This window comes from Periophthalmus magnuspinnatus, chromosome 12, assembly GCF_009829125.3.
Source record: "Periophthalmus magnuspinnatus isolate fPerMag1 chromosome 12, fPerMag1.2.pri, whole genome shotgun sequence".
NCBI lineage: Eukaryota > Metazoa > Chordata > Actinopteri > Gobiiformes > Gobiidae > Periophthalmus > Periophthalmus magnuspinnatus.
Window position 1 is genome coordinate 2,172,296 of NC_047137.1, and position 22,263 is coordinate 2,194,558.

At 41.3% G+C, this 22,263-nt stretch overlaps 1 protein-coding gene across 6 annotated transcripts in view; it reads right to left on the reverse strand.

Annotated features, from left to right (window-relative positions):
- Positions 1–22,263, reverse strand: part of sbf1 (SET binding factor 1) — an 86,799-nt gene that overhangs the window by 18,680 nt on the left and 45,856 nt on the right. For 5 of the 6 annotated variants that reach the window (XM_055225711.1, XM_055225715.1, XM_033976088.2 and 2 more), the window contains 13 exons: positions 21,638–21,766; positions 20,832–20,930; positions 20,499–20,697; positions 19,710–19,822; positions 18,541–18,690; positions 17,693–17,761; positions 17,227–17,382; positions 16,761–17,023; positions 13,226–13,398; positions 13,072–13,145; positions 2,493–2,685; positions 2,238–2,365; positions 1,539–1,714 (listed from right to left, as the gene is read on the reverse strand). In XM_055225711.1, coding sequence (XP_055081686.1) covers positions 1,539–1,714; positions 2,238–2,365; positions 2,493–2,685; positions 13,072–13,145; positions 13,226–13,398; positions 16,761–17,023; positions 17,227–17,382; positions 17,693–17,761; positions 18,541–18,690; positions 19,710–19,822; positions 20,499–20,697; positions 20,832–20,930; positions 21,638–21,766 — 1,922 coding nt within the window. The remainder of the gene's footprint in view (positions 1–1,538; positions 1,715–2,237; positions 2,366–2,492; positions 2,686–13,071; positions 13,146–13,225; positions 13,399–16,760; positions 17,024–17,226; positions 17,383–17,692; positions 17,762–18,540; positions 18,691–19,709; positions 19,823–20,498; positions 20,698–20,831; positions 20,931–21,637; positions 21,767–22,263) is intronic. The other variant, XM_055225712.1, reaches the window with a different exon arrangement.

The following is a 22,263-nucleotide window of genomic DNA, read 5'->3' on the forward strand; positions in this document are numbered from 1 at the left end:
TAGGGATGTGCCAATCTCAAATTTTAGATTGAAGAAGAAAAATTATGATCTCACAATTATTCACAAAATAACCAAAGCGTGAAATCCTTATCTGTACCTGATTTTGACCATCTCAAAATGTAAAAACAGAACATTTTAAAGGGTTTGCAGTGGTCCAAAGTTACAGAGGTTATGCAGTGACGTCATTGTATTTGAAAAATGCCCCTCTACATTTTGACTGAAGCATTGAGTCATTATAAATAGGTTTACTCTTTGGAGTTTGGGAGTTTAAATGATGATTTTTTTGCTTATAATATTCTTACAATTATTATTTTTAGATTCATATGCTTATGTTGTGACTTATTCATTCATGATTATCTATTAACTGATTATTCTTGACATTTGTAAGACCGTGAAACAGTAACATTTCACAAAAGACTGCAATTACTTTACATTTGACCAGAGCCTGGGTGAGTGCTTGTGACTGAATAATGGACTCATGTTTTCTGTTGCCGTGAGAGACAGATTAACACAGAACAGAAGCCTGGTCTCTGTTTCCCCTGATGAATAATGCAAAACCACATTCCTCCATTGTGTGAACAGCTATGGGGCTCAAAATAGCACACTTTTAAAGGGTCTATACCCAATTTTTCCCCCCATCTATTTGCCCAGCACAGATGTATTGTACAACCCCAGTTCCAATGAAGTTGGGAGACTGTAAAATAAAAATATATATATATACAATAATACAATGATTTGCAAATCCTTTTCAACCTATATTGAACTGAGTAAACTTTTTTAAGTTTTACACAGAGTCCCAACTTCATTGGAATTGGGGTTGTATAAGCAGCTCTTGAGATGTCTGCTGTGTGCTGTCTGCATTTAATAACAAGTGTTAATAAGTGTTTTATTGTTGAATTATGCGTTAGCACGCTAGTTGTTGTGAGCTTTACCATAATGGAAACTCCGCTCTGGTCTCTTAAGTTGCAAACAGCCCTTATAAACTCATCACAGAGAATAATTATTATGCTCTGAATGCATAAACTAAGTGAGGATTAACTCTAGTGCACTGAACTTTAAAATGAACTAGATCTGTTTTTCATGTTTTTAAGACAGTAAAAACCAAGTACTGTGACTTTAAAGCATTTTATATGATTTACATGTTAAAGCACAACCTCACAATATTAATTAATGAATTATTAATCCCCTGGCTCTAATCCCTAACTCCAACCCCCTAACCCTTAAACACAAATGGTATTTGGTAAAAAATTACCCAAGTGTATTTTATAGCTGTCATCACCTGTTTAAAAACACAAGCATTGACTAATGGAATCATGTTGTCTTTTAAGTAAAACACCATTTTATAGACTAAAATGGGATATCGACTGAACTGATATCTTGGGACAGAAATCTAATCCATCTAAACTGTTAATATCAACACCGATATCAGATACCAGTATTGTATTGGTGCATCCACAGTTATCGTAACAGGCCACAGTATCACAATATTTACGTGAATCAGAGCTCATAGTCTTTTCACTTCTTTTCATGGTTCTTACTTGAGGGACTGGTTCTTGTCCTTGGCTTTATGCTCCACCACCAGTTTGCCACTCTGCCCGATGGTGAAGGCGAAGGTACCCTGGACGTGAGGAGGGTAGCGCAGTTTGTGCATGTGTTTCCTGAAGACTTCAGCCAAGTCTGAGGCCACCTCCTCATCAAATGCAATCTTCATTAGCTAAAAGAGAGGAAGAGGACAGAGCATAGAGACGTGAACACAGGGAGATTTCAAAGGGATAGACGAGCTGGTTTAGGTCATATAAGATAACCTATTATTGTGCATACTTAAAGATAGACTGTGTAACTTTTGGTGAAAGGTCTACTACGTGCTTGTCTCCATGGAGATGCTTTGCCTGGAATGTTTTACAATATGGCATTAAACCTATATCTTGCATTTATTCAAGTACACATACAAACATACCTTGAAAAACATGTATCCATACTGTGACTGGGGTCGCCTCTCCGAATATCAGACCTGTAACTTGGCCTGTTGGTGTCACTCCCTTGACTCCACAGAAATAGACAAATTTAACATCTCCATGGAGACAGGCAGGCAATGGACCCACCAGAGATGGTATATGGCATAATGTTGGGATGGTGATGGCAGTTACCGTTTTAATACACATTGCTTGCCATAATATCAGGATAATCCAACAAATATATAGAGATATAGAGATATATAGAGATATAGGGATGTATACCTGAAACGTGCATGAGCGCAGCTGCAGTCCCTCCTGTACAAACTGGTCTGTGGGAAGAGACACAGAGATCCTCTTCTCTTTAGTGAGAGATGCGATGGGAAAGGACCGAGTCACCACTTGCTCACCCACTGCATATGACAGACCAAAGAGTATGAGACACAACACAAGCAGGACTAAAGCACGTCATCACCTCCCTGGCTCAGCCCTGGCTCAGCCCTGGCTCAGCCCTGGCTCAGCCCTGGCTCAGCCACTTACCGAGTGGATCAGTGGGCGTTCCTCTAAAGATGAGCCTGTATGTGGTGAGGAAGATGGCTCCCTCAGCTAGCAGCAAGGGCGGTCCTCCCATCAGCCCAGTTGCCTCCTCTCGACCATCGGGCACCAAATGCACCCTCATCCCTTCCATGACCAGCTCCTCTCCAGGCAGCAGGGTCGGGCGCAGTAATTTCGGCTAAAAACAGGAAACAAAATCTATGAGATACTCACTCAAATGATTGTGAACTACTGTTGAAAAAATTTATTAAATAAATCATCAACATCACTCACTCCGCCACACCACCAGACCATAACTGCACTGTGCATTTTTAACTGAATATTACTTTTACTGTATATTACTATTATCATCACTATGGGGGGCCCCATATATTTCTAGGAATGAATGCTAAGCAGTTACCAGGGTGATACAATGCACACATTAGCAAATGTAGCCTGCTAAGTTTTAAAATTACAAGAAAAATAATTTATTTAAACAGCACATTTTCATGAGCCAGCAATCAAGTGTTCATGTCCCTATTTAGAAATTTGATTTTCAAAACAAAGGTGAGTGACTAAAAAACTGTTGGCTAATGCAAGCTAGCTTGTGATTGCAATGTTATTTGAAAGGGAAGTGTTTAACAGCACACATCAGCTCAGCTGTTATAATTCCAGCTAAGTCAATTCTTTATAGTCTTGTGTTGAAACCAAGCTCCAGTTAAAGTCTGTAATATAATTATTTCCTCAACACAAACATACCTGGAGGTGTGTTTTGTTTCGTTCACACATGTTTAACACACAAACTCTGCATATTTAGGATGAGTTCTTCTTTCAAACAGAAAACATTTGAGATGCCATGTGGCAATACAGCAAGTGCTCCACTGTGTTTTTCCTTTGCTAGAATAAATTTGATGATTTCAGCCCTGGAAATGACAATCTCTACTGAGGTAAAAGGTAGCTGTTAAAGAAAAACACCACTACATGAAATCACAGGGTGGAGCAAAGCATTTTGAGCTTTGTATATGTATATATACAGACTAATAAACCAGGTTTACTCAAACATGTGTGAATGAAACAAAACACAACTCCAAGTATGTTATTGTGCAATATAGGGCCTTTAAATTCACTCGTTCCTAGCTCTCACAAACCCTTAGTTAGTAAAAGCATGAGTTGTTTGGCCACTAGCACAGCTTTAAAGCAGCTTTTCCGCATGGTGAAGTGAAGCAGGGTGCACAGCCAATAACATTAGTCTCTTATAAGTCTGCACTAGATAAAATGTTTTCTAATTGAATGCAGACAGCGTGTATCAGCCTGATGTTTGTCAAGTTGTTGCTTTCACCATACACTTTATGGAGGGAAACCAGAACTGGGGCATGAAGTTTTAAATGAAGGCTAAAATAAATTAAATCTAATGTGTTTGGTATGTATTTATTTAGTATAACTATGTACCATATACCCTCCTCTTTAGATTCAATCTCAATTTTCCAATGTAACTATAGTCAGGCCTGTTCAAAAAGATAAATCTAAACAAAATATTACCTGGATATCAGAGGTGTTTCAGATGCCGATATATGAACATAAATCTGATACATAAGTTGCATTCATGTTCAAGAATTTGATGTCATAATCTCTTCACTGTTTTTAAAGAAATCTCCAAACTTATGATCCACAAATGTGGAAAAAAACATATTATTATTAACTATTAAAATTATCATAATAATTTTCATTGTTAGACCTGAGCCTAGGACAACATCCCGGAGTAATTAAAACCGAAAATCGAAAAAATTAAGTAGTAAACCCAATCCGACATGCCAGTGACCGGTACCAAAAGTTTGCTCTAATTGTGACCAAAGACCCTGAGAAAAAATAATGAAAGACAACTCGCCATCTCAAATTCTGATTTCCATGGGGCCAGTGGGAACATGGGAAAATTCAGAAAATCGCATAAAAAAAACAAAAAAACAAACAGAACATGTCAGGACATGACAAAAAATATGCAAACATTTTAAACACTGTAAATCTGGCTCAACCCAAGTGCAATTAAAACTTATCAATTACATTTGAAATATGATTTAGGGATTTGCAAGCCAGACACGTTCAAAGAAGAAATTTGTCGTGGAGTTGTGAAAAAATTCACAGGGGTCTTATTTGTGATGGGGCACAATGTGAGAAAGTCACATGACTCTAGCTTTTATGGTTTAGGAGAAAAATAATGGGTGGAAATTAATTCGTAAAAATATTGAAAAATAACGCGGTAGTGCCATTCAACAACTCCAATAAATTTTTGCAAAATTTCTCAGACAACTGAAATTTGGCACATACATCCTCCTTCACATACTGATCAAAAAAGCCAATGAGGACATACCTCTATCTGCAACCATGTTACCATGGTAACATAAGAAATGTGCCATTGAAATGCATGAGGTTCAGAGCACTGGACTTGGTTGTAGACTAAAAATATGCTCTACACTAATCAAATTATGGTCTAAAATTCAAGTTTACCAAAAGAAGGTAAACTTTGCTAAATTGCACGTCCCTTACTTTTCATATTTCCACCTGAATTCCACCTGCCGTTTGAATTTTTTTTCAAACGGCTTGAAAATTTGTCAACATAATTTAGATCCATGTGCAATTAAATATTATTGTTTATATTTTTGATGACTTAAAAATATAAAAATATGTGTGTGGCTAATCCGCAAATCAGTGGGAATTTTCAAAAGCATTAAAACATGCATATTTCGCACAGGTGATGTCCAATTGAGTCCGACTCAATGAAACATTTGTGCACATTGATGACCTGAACGCAACAATGTACAAGATTTAAAGCTATGATATAATTTACAAAAGGAGTAGATATTTCAAATGTCAATGTGGTGGATATTGCTCTGTCTGATCATTTCTGTGTCTTTTTTGACCTGTCTGTTATTCCCAAACCAGCGGCTGCTCCTGCAGTTGTTCCAAGGAGACACATACATGATAACACATGCACTGTTCATGGAAATGATACACTTTGAAAATGCCTCATGTTCTAATGTTGATGATTTGTTGAACTTTGTCTGTTTTGAATGTTCTGGACACCATTGCCCCAATGAAGGTTAATGGTTAAAGATGAGCAGAAAGTGCCATGGAGGAACGATGACTCGGTCAGGGCAGGGAAAAGGGAGTGCCGGAGGGCCAAGCGGGAATGGCACAAGTCAAAGCTCCAGGTTCATTATGATATTTACAGAGAAAAGATGCACATGTACAACTATACTTTATGTAGAACAAGGGAGAAGTATTTTTCTGACATTATTGCAACAGTAAACAGATTAACAAACCCTCCAGCTCCGCTGCTGTTAGAACAAATTTCCACATCTAAATGCAATGAGTTTGCAGTGTTCTTTAATGACAAGGTTCAGGGCATTAAAAATGCCATCAATTCCACGACGCAAATAACAACCCAGCACCCACCTACACACTTAGAGCTGACTCACTTTGCACCTGTAACTAACAAAACTGTCCAAGAGATTGTCACCAGTCTGAGTTCATCTACATGCTGCCTCGATGCGTTACCCTCTAAATTTCTAAAGTCTGTCCTCAATAGTTAACATGTCACTTCAATCTGGGACATTCTCAAGAGCTTTGAAAACTGCAGTTACCAAGCCTCTCCTAAAGAAGATCAGTCTTGATGCCACAATATTGAACAATTATTAACTAATCTCAAATCTGCCATTTTTAGGCAAAGTCCTTCAAAAAGTTGTTTACCAACAGCTTATTAATGTTCTCAAAATAAATAACTTCTTTGATGTCTTCCAGTCAGGTGTTACCACCACTGCTCTTGTCAAATGACATCTGCCTGAACACAGATGCAGGCAAAGTCTCAGTCTTGATCCTGTTAGATCTCAGTGCTCCCTTTGACACTGTGGATCATGGGATCCTCTTACAGAGACTAGAGGGCTGGGTGCGCGGAGAGCGGCGGCAAGCTGGTGTGGGCTTGCTCATTGCCCCACAGCTCAGCCGCCACGTGTTGGAGTTTACCCTGGTGAACGAGAGGGTCGCGTCCCTGCGCCTTCGGGTCGGGGACAGGTCTCTCACTGTTGTGTCGGCCTACGGGCCAAACAGCAGTGCGGAGTACCCGGCCTTCTTGGAGTCCCTGGGAGGGGTACTAGACAGTGCACCAACCGGGGACTCCGTTGTTCTCCTGGGGGACTTCAATGCCCATGTGGGTAATGACAGTGACACTTGGAGGGGCGTGATTGGGAGGAATGGCCTCCCCGATCTGAACCAGAGTGGTGGTTTGTTATTGGACTTCTGTGCTAGTCACAGTTTGTCCATAACAAACACCATGTTCGAGCACAAGGGTGTCCATCGGTGCACGTGGCACCAGGACACTCTAGGTCGGAGGTCGACTTTGTTGTCGTGTCATCTGACCTCCGACCGCGTGTCTTGGACACTCGGGTGAAGAGAGGGGCTGAGCTGTCAACTGATCACCACCTGGTGGTGAGTTGGATCCGCTGGCAGAGGAGGAAGCCGGACAGACCTGGCAGGCCCAAGCGCATCGTGAGGGTCTGCTGGGAATGTCTGGTGGAGCCCTCTGTCAGAGGGGTCTTCAACTCCCACCTCCGGGAGAGCTTCTCCCTGATCCCTGGGGAGGCTGGGGACATGGACTCTGAGTGGGCCATGTTCTCCACCTCTATTGTCAATGCAGCTGCTCATAGTTGTGGTTGTAAGGTCTGCGGTGCTTGTCGCGGCGGCAATCCCCGAACCCGGTGGTGGACACCGGAAGTAAGGGATGCCGTCGAGCTGAAGAAGGAGACCTATCGAGCCTTGTTGGCTCGTGGGACTCCTGAGGCAGCCGATGAGTACAGGCGGGCCAAGCGTGCCGCGGCTCGGGCAGTCACAGAGGCAAAAACTCGGGGTTGGGAGGAGTTCAGGGAGGCCATAGAGGAGGACTATCGAACGGCCTCAAAGAGATTCTGGCAAATCGTCCAACGCCTCAGGAGGGGTAAGCAGTGCTTCACCAACACTGTTTACAGTGCGGGTGGAGAGCGGATGACCTTGACTGGGGATGTTTTCCCCTGGTCTTTGAGGATCTCCTCAATCCCACTGTCACGTCTTCCGAGGAGGAAGCAGAAACTGGGGACCCGGAGGCGGACTCATCCATCACCCTGGCTGAAGTCACGAGGTGGTTGGCAAGCTCTTCGGTGGCAAGGCTCCGGGGGTGGACGAGATCCGTCCTGAGTACCTCAAGTCTCTGGATGTTGTGGGGCTGTCTTGGCTGACACGTCTCTGCAACATCACGTGTCGGTCGGGGACAGTACCTGTGGAATGGCAGACCGGGGTGGTGGTCCCTCTGTATAAGAAGGGGGACCGAAGGGTGTGTTCCAATTACAGGGGAATCACACTCCTCAGCCTTCCCAGTAAGGTCTATTCCAGGGTACTGGAGAGGAGAATCCGACCGATAGTCGAACCTCGGATTCAGGAGGAGCAGTGTGGTTTTCGTCCTAGTCACGGAACACTGGACCAGCTCTATATTCTCCATCGGGTCCTTGAGGGTTCATGGGAGTATGCCCAACCAGTCCACATGTGTTTTGTGGATCTGGAGAAGGCATTCGACCGTGTCCCTCATGGTGTCCTTTGGGGGGTGCTCTGGGAGTATGGGGTCCGGGGCGCTTTGCTAAGGGCTGTCCGGTCCCTGTATGACCGGAGCAGGAGCTGTGTTCACATTGCCGGCAGTAAGTCAGCCCTGTTCCCGGTGCATGTTGGACTCTGCCAGGGCTGCCCTTTGTCACCGGTTCTGTTCATTATATTTATGGACAGAATTTCTAGGCGCAGCCAGGGGCCGGAGGGGGTCTGGTTCGGGAACCACAGGATTTCATCTCTGCTGTTTGCGGATGATGTTGTCCTGATGGCTTCTTCGAGCCAGGACCTGCAGCAGGTACTGGGGCGGTTTGCAGCCGAGTGTGAAGCGGCTGGGATGAAAATCAGCTCCTCCAAATACGAGGCCATGGTTCTCAACCGGAAAAAGGTGGTTTGCCCTCTCCGAGTGGGTGGTGAGTCTCTGCCTCAAGTGGAGGAGTTCAAGTATCTCGGGGTCTTGTTCACAAGTTCAATTCAATTCAATTCATTTATTTTTGTAACGCCCAAAATCACAACAACAGTTGTCTCGAAGGGCGGAAGTGAGGGAAGGATGGAGCGTGAGATTGACAGGCGGATCGGTGCAGCGTCTGCAGTGATGCGGTCACTGTATCAGTCCGTTGTGGTAAAGAAGGAGCTGAGTCCAAAGGCAAGGCTCTCGATTTATCGATCAATCTACGTTCCTACCCTCACCTATGGTCATGAGCTCTGGGTAATGACCGTAAGGACAAGGTCACGGATACAAGCAGCTGAAATGGGTTTCCTCCGCAGGGTGGCCGGGCGCACACCTTAGGGATAGGGTGAGGAGCTCGGTCACACGGGAAGAGGTCGGAGTAGAGCTGCTGCTCCTACACGTCGAGAGGAACCAGTTGAGGTGGCTCGGGCATCTGCTCAGGATGCCTCCTGGACGCCTCCCTAGGGAGGTGTTCTAGGCATGTCCCACCAGGAGGAGGCCCGGGGGAAGACCCAGGACACGCTGGAGGGACTATGTCTCTCGGCTGGCCTGGGAATGCCTTGGGGTCCCACCGGAGGAGCTGGAGGACGTGTCCGGGGTGAGGGAAGTCTGGGAGTCCCTGCTTAGACTGCTGCCCCCGCAACCCGGCCCCAGATAAGCGGAAGAAAATGGATGGATGGATGGCAACTAATACCTGGAACAGTCTTCCTGAAGATGTGAGACAGGCCTCTACTTTGACAATATTTAAATCCAGGTTCAAAACAGTTCTGTTTAGATGTGCATATGACTGAAAGGTTTTTATTCTGCACTCTTCTGTTTTAATGTTTATTTTATGATGATTATTTGTGATTATCTTGCCTTCATATAAGTCTGGCCGTAGACGAGGGGTGGTGTTCCTTAGACATAAATATAATTTGGAAAAGTACAATTTTTACCAATATTTGCAAATACAGCATTACATAGACTCAAAGATTCATATGGTGTCAGAGGCGAATATGGACCTGTTAAATGTTCTTAAAAATGCATATGATGGTAATAATAAGAAACCTATTTCCTTTATATATAAATTTATGCCAAATCATAAGTCCCACTCAACTGGCAAGGTTAAAGCACTATAGGAGAAAGAAGCAGGAATAAACAAACCAGAGGAAGAATGGACATCTATGTGGAAACATCAATGGAAATGTACTGCCTCACAAAGATGGAAGTTTGGCTAGAAGACTTTGATTAGGTGCTTATTATCCCATGTCAGATGACTGCTCTGCTGGAGAAAGTGCGGTAATCAACGAGTGGATCACTTCTATATTATGTGGGACTGCCCACTGATTAAGAAATATTGGACTGATGTTCATAGAACATTGCATGACATATTCAAATGTACATTTCCCTTTGGAATAAAATCTGTCTTCTGTACCACAGGACTGGATGAAAAAAGACAAATGCCTGTTTAGTGCCTTACTGGTTGCCAGCAAGAAATGTATAACAAAGAAATGGTCACAGGAAAGACCAAATTTGACAACATGGTGGGAAATAACATTAGACATTTATAAAATGGAAGAAATAATGTTTGTGTCTTATTGGGAAAAGTGGGTTGAATACACGAATCTAAAAAGGCTGAGTTTTATTTAAGAGTGTAACTAAATGGATGATTGATGTGCAGTTGATGGTCGCTCCCTTTTGTTACATTTGTGTTATGTTTTCTGTGTAGAAATGATGGGAATGGATGTTGGGAAGAGAAAACATGTGCATGTTAAATGTTCCCATCACTGTAAAACACTAAAATTCATAAATAAAAGAGTAGTAACATATAAATGCTGATTTTGGCCTTTATCGCCCCGTGCAGATTTAATTGTTATTGTTTTGGTTATTATTATTACTGTCATGTGAACACAGTCAAAGAAATATTTGTTCTCTTTAGGCTTCCATTTTTATCCTCTGGCTTTTTACATCCCTTCCTGATATGTTTGACATCCTGGAGCATAAGCAGCAGACACAAAATAAATGACTACCTGTGAGTACAGCCACTGTAACATATGCACACAGCACTCAAACACAGGACACAAGGACAGAAAGTAAACCGACAGGAAGTAGACTCTAACAGGAAGTGGAGAGGAAGTGTTTTGAAGGGGGAACAGGTCAAGCTCAACTCAGAGTCACCACGGCTGTGTGAGAAAATAGTCTACATTGAGAGACAAAACTAAAACTAACTAAACTAGACTAAACTAAACAAGATTCCAGAGTCCTACAGGAGTTGAATGAGTTTCGTGTTAATTATTTTTTTCTTGTTCAGTCCTAGCACACTTCATCCTCCATGAAGTTTATGCACACACACATATATATATAAATATTACACTATATAAAAAGACACATACACTTTTTTTCTCACTCTCTGACATGAAATCAGATTAACCTTTTCCTGTTTTAGGTCAATTAGTATTGCCAAAATGATTTCTATTTCCTAAATGTCAGAATAATGAGAAGGATTTGTTGAGACAATTTTTCATTACTTTCTCCAAAGTCAGAAGTTTACATAAAGATTACTATTCAACAAAAAAAAAAAAAAAAATAGGAAAACGGAGATGATGATGATGTCATGTCTTTGGAAGCTTCTGATTGAAAACATCTGATTTAATTAGATACACACCTGTGGATGTATTTGAAGACACACCTGAAAACCACTGCTTCTTTGTGTAACATCATGGGAAAGTCCAAACAAATCAGCCAAGATATCAGGAAGTGAATTGTGGACTTGCACAAGTCTGGTTCATCTTTGGGTGCAATTTCCAGATGCCTGAAGGTGCCATCTGTTCAACCTTGGCCATTGATTTCCAGCCATCATACCGCTCAGGAAGGAGATGGGTTCTGAGTTCCAGAGATGAACATGCTTTTGTCTGAAAAGTGCATCTCAACCCAAGAACAAAACAAAAGACCTTGTGAAGAAGCTGGCTGAAGCTGGTAAGACTGTGCCATTATTCACAGTGAAACAAGTACTGTATCAACATGGCCTGAAAGGCCAATCTGCCATGAAGAAGTTAACACTCCAAAAGAAACTTAAAAACGCCAGATTACAGTTTGCAAATGTGCACAGGGACCTGACCTTCATTTTTGGAGACATGTCCTGTGGTCTGATGAAACAAAAATTGAATTGTTTGACTATAATGAGCATCATTACATTTGGAGGGGAAAGGGGGAAGCTTGCAGGACTGAGAACACCATCCCAACTGTGAAATACAAAGATGTCAGCATCATATTGTGGGCTTGTTCTGCTGCTGTTGGAATGACTGGTGCACTTAACAAACTAGATGGCATCATACGGAAGGAACATTATGTGTAAATACTGAAGCAACATCTCAAGACATCATAAACAAGTTAAAGCTTGGGCACAAATGGATCTTCTAAATGGACAATGACCCAAAGAATACTGCTAAACTGGTTACAAAGTGGCTTAAGGATAACAAAGTCAATGTTTTGGAGTGGCCATCACAAAGCCCTGATCTCAATCCTATTGAAAATGTATGGGCAGTCCTGGAAAGGCATGTGCGAGCAAGGCAGCCTATAAACTTGGCTCAATTACACCAGTTCTGTCAGGAGGAATAAGCCAAAATTCCTGCCATCTATTGTGAGAAGCTTGTGGAAGAATATCCAAAACATTTGACCCCAGTCATATAGTTTAAAGAAAATGGTAACAAATACTAATAAAATGTATGTAAACTTTTGACTTTGTAGAAAGTAAAGAAAACATTGTTTTGTTTTGTTGTTTTTTTTAAATCCTTCTCTCATTAGTCTAGGATTTAGCAAATAAAAATCATTTTGGTAATCCTAATTGACCTAAAACAGGAAAAGTTTACTCTAAGTTCATGTCAGCCAGTGACTAAAAAGTGTGTCTTTTTTGTATAGTGAATGCAAACTTCTGATTTCTACAGTAACTTCACCAAAGATATGGAGTAAAACAAGAGAAACAAAAAAACATGCTTTTATTTTAGTCTAGGTTTTGGCTAAAAAGTTACATATTGTGGCTTTAATATCTTTGTTTTAGTTGAATTTTGCTTAAGCCAAAACTGCTTCACTCCACAGTGAAGAAGATCAAATTGTTGTGCCCCTGCTGCTTCTCTAATCTCTCAATCAATTAAAAACTCCCTCAACTCAGTAATCTCATGATAAAAGGCTGTCTGCAATTCTCCTTTCATAAAAAAAAAAAAAAATTATATTGACTGAGCCCATCACACAGCCCTGTGATGTTCACTGCACCCTTCAGTCAGAAGGCAGTCTCCACCTCAAATTGCGGCGTGCACTGGAGCTGTGGCTCCACGTACCTCCAGGGGCCCTGAGAGGCTGAGCCCAAACTGCAAGGGCCTATCGGGCGGCAGACCCATGAGCCAAACGGGGCATGGAACCAGGGGCCGATCGAGGGGTAGATCGAGGGGTGGATCTGGGAATAGACCCAGGGGCAGCAACAGTCTGGGTGTGGTGCTGGGGACTTGGGTCCAGGGAGAGGTAGAAGACTGACTTGTTTACCTTTTGGATCGGGGGCAGGCGCTTGCTCTCTCTGTGCACTGCATCCAGTGTCTCTATGTGCATTTGAACAATGTCTGAGGAGAGATACGGCCGTATGTTAAGATTGTAAATCGAAAATATAAATCCTAATAATCTAAATATAGCCCCTTAGTACCTGGGATCATGGTGTGCAGGGCCTTGAGGTGCTCGTTGGTGACTCCACTCTCGTTACAGACTTTGTCCACAAATCGGTTTATGAACCTCACCACAGAGTTGGCAACGTCTGAGCTCTCTGCATCCTCAAAGCCACTCTCTGTGTCATAGCTCTCTGCCATGCTGCCTGCGATACTGAAAAGGGAAAAACATACAGTTAAAGGAGACATATGATGTGCTTTTTATGTGTTATTTATTGATGTTCTACTGTCGTCATCATCATAGAAAACAATGAACAAAAATCTTTTTACTTTTTGTTCATTCTACACACTGTGCACAAAATTGATCTAAAATGGCTTGATCCCTCCACTGTGTCAGAGCAACCAGATTTGTTTATCTCAATGATGCATGTGAGCCAAGGAGCTCATTGGTCAACTATCATTCTCTCCTCAGATGAACAACGTTTAGTGATCTGCTCATTGATTCTGCCGAAATCTGCCATGTTTTAAGTCCCTGGTGATATTTTTTTTTCCTTTTTTCTTGTAAGTAGCCATATTTGTTTGGATACAGATGCCCCTGATTGGCTAATCCACCTGTCAATCACACCCAGGATTGGACCCATGTGTATGACTCAGACTGTCTATATCAGTGGTCTTTAACCTGGGTTTGATCGAACCCTAGGGGTTCGGTGAGTCAGTCTCAGGAGTTCAGCGGAGGTCAAGACACGCACCCAACTCATATGATTCGCAGACTGCGAGTATCTCCAGTGTCCCAATTTGACAAATGCACCCTTCGGTGTGCCTATCGAAGTACCCGCCCGACTTAAATGCGCCGTTCAAACGCAGCAAGCATTTGAGGGCACATTGGTAAATTGAGACACAGCATGAGACACGGCCAGAGTGATGCCCCGGCATTGACTGGGAGGATCCCAGTGACAACTGCGCTCTAATTGGTCGTCTTCGAGGCACCATGGAAGCGCATTACTGTAATGACAGTAACATATTTAAAGAGCCCCATGTCTCTGCTTTGAGACGCCGTTTGAATTTACATGAGAGCACAATTGGTTGTGGAGTTACGGTGTGTGTTAAAAATGTAAAAAATAATAAATAGCATAAATACAATAAGTTCATTATTGGAATACATAAGGTTAAAAATTAAAACCATTTCAGTGTGGTAGTATTAAAAAAGGTCATGTCTTTGTGAAAAGGTATGTATGTAATTAGTTGTGAGTTCATGCATTGTATTTATTCTTTGAACACAGTGATGTTAATGCACGGTTCATTTTGTGCACCAGTAAAACACACGTGTCGTGAATTTGAAAAAAATCATATTTTATTTTTCAATAAAGAAGGGTTCAGTGAATGTGCATATGAAACTGGTGGGGTTCAGTACCTCCAACAAGGTTAAGAACCACTGGTCATATGGACATAGTAACCTGCTAGCCATCTCATTCTAAATTGGAAGTAAGCCCATCTCTCTGTAATTGCTGTTGCCAGGCTTGTCTTTTTGGTTAGTATTAACCCGCTCTACATGATCCTGGTATTTTCATTTCACCATTGTGTCAGTAAATCAAGATATGAACATTAATAACAGACAAATCAGCTTCCGCTAGCATTAACAACACGTTTGACAGCATTCAGGTCAGTGATGTGCTCCAATACAATAACATGGCCTGTACCTGTTTATGATGTAGCTGTTAGCATTAGCCTCCACCTGTTTGTGACATAACTGTTAGCGTTAGCCTGCACCTGTTAGCATTAACCTGTACCTATTTGTGAGGGAGCTATTAGCATTAACCTGCACATGTTAGCATGTGCAGGTTAATCTGACGATGAAGATTTGAGTACAAACTTTCATGACTTAAAACTAAATTTTGCACTTAGATTATATTGATTACAACTTTGATTATAACTTTGTACAAAGATTACAAAGTTCATAATAATGTGAACAAAATCTATCTAGATAACATTCTTCAAAGTATAGGCCATAACTGTTTATATTTCACAGACATGACATTTAATAAAAATGTTATACTGGACCAAAAAATATCTCTACTTCATTCTAATAGCGGAAGTTTATACTCCATTGGAATCTCAGACACATGGATAAATGGGGATAAAGGTACTGACATTAAATCGAAGGGTTGTGAAATGTTTTGTACCAATAGAGAGCATAAAAGAGGAGGAGGTGTGATTTTATATACTGACAGAAAGATGAACTGTCGTATTGTAGAAAGTATGTCTCGGACCGATACAGCGACCGCAGCACTGCAGATGCTGCACCGATCCGCCTGTCAATCTCACGTGCCATCCTTCCCTCACTTGTGAACAAGACGCCGAGATACTTGAACTCCTCCACTTGAGGCAGAGATTCACCACCCACCCGGAGAGGGCAAACCACCTTTTTCTTGTTGAGAACTATGGCCTCGTATTTGGAGGAGCTGATTCTCATCACAGCCACTTCACACTCGGCTGCAAACTGCCCCAGTGTAAAATATCTAAGCTAATGAAATGTGTTGTTTTTGCTGATGATACTATTATATGCTCAGGGGATAATTTGAAGCAGCTTTTGGCTCAAGTAACTATGGAAATGAATAAGTTTAAAAATGTGACTGATGAATATAAATTACACTGGTCAACACTAAATTTATTGTCTAAGATTTTTTAGCTGATTTAGGATAATTTTGATGTGCTGAATCCAAAAATCACATTTGTGTTTTGCTTTGTTTTGCTCAATCAGGTCAACGTTCTGAACTAAGCTACATATTTGTTTTTGGACGATTTTGTTTACATGTATGAGTATTTTCACGTCATATGATGCAAAATTCTGTTATATTTCTCGCAATAAACAAATTCTGAAGATTTTGCATGTGCCATGTGTCTTTTTATATTACAAGTGAATGAAATGGCTTCGACTAGAAGATCTTGCAAAAATAAGCCTGACATATTCTGCTACATCTGCGGTGAATACACCAATGTTCCTAACAGGAATCAAGTCACAAGTTTCATAAAGCGTGCTTACCATGCTTAGTTTGTTAAACTTGGTGACCAAGATGAAGCTTGGGCGCCACACATGCATGCAAGTCATGCACCGAGTATCTGCGTCAGTGGACTAAAGGCAAGAAGAGTTGTCTGAAGTTTGGAATTCCCATGGTTTGGAGGGAGCCACTGTTTTTAAAATGATCAGATTTAAAACTTCATGATCTGGTGAATTTTAAGACAGCTCAAATAATGTTCAAGGCATCTATTTACCCTCTTCTACTTAATTTACATTTGGAAATGTATAAGCTTTGCTTCATCCATCCCCTTTTCAAACCATGTGTCTATATGTGTCTGTACTGTTAAGTTATTATGTGAATTATACCTGTAGGCTTGAAATAAATATTCTAACTAACTACTTGTTTGTGACATAGCTGTTAGCATTAGCGTGTACCTGTTAGCATTAACATGTACCCGTTTCTCAAATAGCAGTTAGGATTCATGTGTACATGTTTGTGCCGCACCTGGTAGCATTAGCCTGTACCTGTTTGTGATGTAGCTGTTAGCATTAGCCTGTACCTGTTTGTGACGTAGCTGTTGCTGACACTCTCCACGTCGCCCAGCCCGGAGCTCCGCAGTAGTCGGTTCTTGCTCGTGTCCAGGGGCAGAAGGAGGTAGCTCATGCGGTTAGCATAGTGGATGGCCTGAGAGAACACCGTGCTCTCCTCTTTTTGCACACGCTCAGTCTGAAGCTCTTTACTCAGAGTCGGCCACAGTCGGCTCTGCTCTGACGCTAGCTCCAATGCACTCAGTTCTCGCCTGCTATCCCCGCCCTCCTGTTCCTGACAGGGACAAATACACGATGAACATGGGGTAGAAAGACATATTCTGCTCAGTTTTTCACTGTTCCCTGGAGGGCAACTGACAAGATTAGTAGCAGCAACAAATCAAGTATCAGATATCGATACCGGCTCCAAAAAAAATAAAAAATCGTATCATTCCTACTTAAAGTAATGTTTAGGTACAATAAAACAGGTATTCTCACATGGTTGCCCTGATCGTCTTCGCTCTCCAGATACAGCGCTCTGATATGGTTCTGAACATCACTATAGAACATGGCCTCCCAGAACTGCATGTTTGTCCAGACCGTGTGCTCTTGGACACAGCTGTAGGCAAACTGTGTGATCCCTGCTCCCAGTTTCTGCAAGCGGAATAACAAATTGTTTGTTTGTTTGTATGCATACATACATACATACATACATGCATGCATGCATGCATGCATGCATGCATGCATGCATGTATGTATGTATGTATGTATGTATGTATGTATGTATGTATGTATGTATGTATGTATGTATGTATGTATGTATGTATGTATGTATGTATGTATGTATGTATGTATGTATGTATGTATGTATGTATGTATGTATATATATATATATCATCTATCTATCTATCTATCTATCTATCTATATATATAAATATATATAAACTAAGTCGAATGAACTTACTCTGCAGAAGGCTGTAACCAATGGGAGCAGAGCAGCAGCGATGCCATGTTCGTCCATGTGGGAGCAGTCCTGGAGGGAGATGACTCATTTAGTTAGTCCAACAATAAAACTCATGACTAGGAAACAAATCCCATTCAAAACTATTACATTGATGTGACCAGAGCAAATCATCTAAAGAAAAACACTGCACTTCTCGTTAGCTGTGACAAATATTCCAAATTTTTTCAATCAATCCGAGTATCAAATCAAAGGAGGATGGACTGTAAAATAGACCACAAATGCACATTAATATAATGTTGAATCCTTGTTTGAAAGACTGCACTCCCTCTTCATAGTGGCATTTCATCATAGTGAGCAGTGTTTTTTTCATTGTTGAAAAATTGCTACCTGATATTTTTGAACCCTAGTCTAAACTGGGCTGTTTGAGTACAAAGTAAGTACAAAAGTTGTGGGCGGGGATAGGGGTTGGTGAAAACTGAAATTTTCAGAGTTCAGTAAAGCATATTTGAGTAATCCTGAATTGTCCTGGACTTGAGGCTTGAGTGATCAAAAAATTCCTGTTTCCATCTCCCTCCTATCCCCACCCACTGCTTTGTACTTACCTTTGATTATTCACAGAAATCGGATCCCCCTCCCACAGTGAACTACCACTATGAAGAGGCGTGGCCAATCACTTCTGCAGTTTAGCACATGAAGTCAACAGGCTGTTTTTTATTATTAAGCCACTTTAGATAAAAAATAGCGTTTTACAGTGAACAAAATGTAAAATGATGATCTACTTACGTTATAGCTGAATAGAAAGAGCCTGAAAAAGCATAATATGTCTACTTCAATGTAGTGTGCCTAACCTGTAGAGTGCAGTTCATCATTCGGACGATGTAATCAAACTGTTGGTCGTCCAGCACGGCTCTGTTCTGAAGCACGTGTTGGTTTAACTCCTGAGTCAGACACACCCGAGCTGCCCGGCCTTTTAGAGCCCTCAGCACTGCAGGCATCAGCTACAAACAACAAAACAACAGTATTTTCACATGTAAAAGGTATTAATGTTCAGTGATTATACTGGTTGTCTATCAAAGCTCACAGCACTGCAGGCATCAGATACAAACAACAGAAAACTAATATTACAAACATTTTCCCATGTATGCATACAGTGGTTGTATCCTTAGGCAAGGTTAGGTTTAGGTTAGAGCAGCCTTTTTGTCCCCATAAGGTAATTTCTCCTGTGCATTTGACCCATCCTTCAGTGTCTCTGGATTAAACCTATCAGGAGCAGTGGTACCCATCTCTACATCTTGCGCTAGTCTTGGTCAGGACTACCTTAGCTGGAGGATTTGTGCATGTTTTGGGTTGATGGGGAAAAACAGAGTGCCAGGAGGAAACCCATCCAGACACAGAAGAACGCAAGTAAAGGAGTGCATGCATGCATAAATAAATTGTTATTTATTTAGTTGAATAAGTGGGCTCAGGAGCTGTTCCCACTGACAAAAAAAAATCTATATAATATATATCCCAAATTTATCAACTGGCATATCGGCCCATAATTCATTTATTATATTTATTTACATATTCAGGGATTTTATTTTCTTCCAGAAAATGGCTGCAATTTTCTGCTACTTTTAGCAAAACACATTCACTGTTTAGCAAAACAAATTCACTGTTTTAGTGACTGCGATTAACCAGTACATCATAACTTCATACTGTTGTTTCATGTTTGAGTTGAACAATTTGTGCAAAATGTCCAGTTGTGATTTTTCTGGCAAGGATTGTGATTCTGATTAGATGTTCAAAGTTCATGCATTCAGAAGAATTGACAAAAAGGCTGAGATCTGACCTGACAAACTATTACAAGAATCACATTTCAAAACATGTTTGTACAGATCTAAACTATAGGGTTAACAGTTTTTATGCAGAATAAGACAGGAGATTTTGTTGTTTGTGAAAGAAATTATGCTTCTTCAGTTTGATTGCAATTCATCTTGTGGGCCTATTTCATGCGTATTCTGTGTATGGCCTTTACCTTCTTGGCCTCCAGCATTTTGTTCTCAAAGATGTAGGTGATACAGTTTCTAACAACCTCCAGTCTGCGAGCACTGTTGGCCATCACATGACTGTTCTTGTCCACCGTGTCACCTGGGAAACAAGAACAAACATTAGCCTTTGAAATTAATGAAAAACTACTGGACATGGAAGCCTTGATGTTAGTTATTAAATGACTCTCTCATTTGGGTTGCTAAATGTTGTTTTAAAGAGAGGGTATTATGTATTTATTATGTATGCTTTCTCCCATGTTATAACGTTGTTCCCTCATCAAAAACATGCCTGGAGTGGTTTTATGTGTCACTCATGCATGTTTGAATTGCATTTTACCTATTCAAACCCTCTTTACAGCTAGTTGTAAGATTCTGTCCATTGCTCCACCCACAATCCACCCAGAGCAAAAACGAAAGTGGAACTTATAAAACATGTTAATATGTTGTTTTTGGTGAATTTAGCATTCTCAAAACAATAAAAGGTAACATGATGAAATAAATAAGTTATGTGTTAGCAGTTAATACCCCATAGAAATAAAATACCCCTTTTCTTTAAACCTAAAAGGAGTCTCTCTGATCTAAATGGTCACTAGCTAAACCCCAGCAGCTGCAGCCAATCATTATTCAGTGCTAGTGCAGCCTCTGTAGCTCAGTGAGTGAATTCTGGAGCATTTACATGAGGCCTGTCCATGTGTATGTGTTCTCTATCTGCCAGTTAAGAGCGCAGGCTACATATTATCCCTTTAATCTACAGAAAATCATTTGCCAGTTCTTACCCAGAGGAGGTCCAGAGGGCACCATGGCCTTGACCTCAGCCTTCACCACAGGGGGTGCTGTCTTGAGTTTAGCAGCAGCGTGGTCTATGAAGAGCTGAACAGCCACATCGTCAAGTGGGGGGAAGGGGAAGGGCTGAGTCTGGATGTTTTCTGAGGGACGCTGCAGTTTGTGCATCGATACAACGGGATACGGGTTCTCCTATAGAGGAAGATGAGGAGGAGGAAGAAGACAATATAAGGAAAAAATGGCAGAGGATAGAAGGTAAAATAAATGACAAAACTACTCAGCTGACTTTAAGTCTCTATACGAGTGCATGACAAGACATGACTTACATTTTTAAAGAGTTGTTCTGCCAGTTCCTTGATGTGGCTCATGGTTCTGTGTGGGTTGCATTCTGCCTGTCGAATCCTCTCCACCTGATTGGCCACGAGCTGCACAATCAACAGAAAGACTGATCTACAAATCATTTGAATTATTTCTTTAATCTTTATTCAATCAAGACCCCACTCAAGAGTCCCACTGTGATCTCTTTTCTCTCTCTTTTTCCAGGCCCCAGAGGGGAGGAGCCTATTCTACATGTTTTAGTGGTGGGGAAACCAGGACACTTGGAGGAAACTAACACAGTCATGGGGAGAACATGCAAACTCCACCATTCACACCCAGGACCTTCTTACTATGAGACAAGAGCCCTGACCGCTATGCAACTGTGCTGTCCATTTAAAGCTAAGGTACCTGATTTTCACACAGCGGATGGAGGAAATGTGTATTTAACTCTGTCCAACTTGTCGGTAGCTCTCACAAACTCTTTGGCTCACATTTAATGTCCACATGCATTCATTTTCCGAAGTTTGCATGAGCTTAGGACAGATGAAACTGGAGTGGAGTACTGCAGTTTTAAGTCCAATAAATCTGATTTAGAGCAAGCGGACTCTGACTCCAAGTTGAGAGAATCACAACTGGAATAGGATAGGTGATGTGCTGTTTCTGAGTTCCTCTTACTAAGTAAGGACTAGGGGATTTTAGGGACTTAGTTCTTGATACCATTTTGAGTGAATACATCACATTGACAGCTCACTCTAACTATATGGTTCTTCAATTTAAGATGCAAACAGAATGAGTCAAACACATGTATTCTCACATCGTCAAACAGGTCTGTGGTCCTGTAGGGAGCTCCTCTCTCAGACACAAACCCAGCGAAGGCCATCCCATCCAGAACCTTCATGAGGAAGTCATCCTCTGACAGGGCTCTCTTGCCCAGGAATGCAGCCTGAGAGCAGACAACGACAATGCACCATCCAATCAGCAAATCATTAATGAGTGCTATTGCAGCCTCTACAGCTAGGATTAGGGTTAGAGAAAACCTTGTATGTGTCCTCTACCTGCAGGTGTAGGCATTAGGACCAGGTAAGCCTGTCACGATAATTACTATAGCAACTTATCGTTCAATATATGAAAGCTGGAACAATATTTTTTTGTGTCAATATTTCTCGTGTGTACATTTTCTTTGCACTACTGGGAATTTTTGGGTTATTTTTTGGCTATAGGATAAGATTTGAGCTGTAAAAGGTTGAATTTATAACTTGTATGACTCATTACAGATGCAATTCTGATATTGATTTCATTCTGCTGTTTATTTATTGCAAGTTCATGTTTTTTAACCATTTGTACATTCAGAATAGTTTTTGTGGTTTAAATCTGCTCTTGGGTTGTGTCAGTGGCATAAATTATTTTCAATATTATCATTTATTGTCTATTTTTACTTCA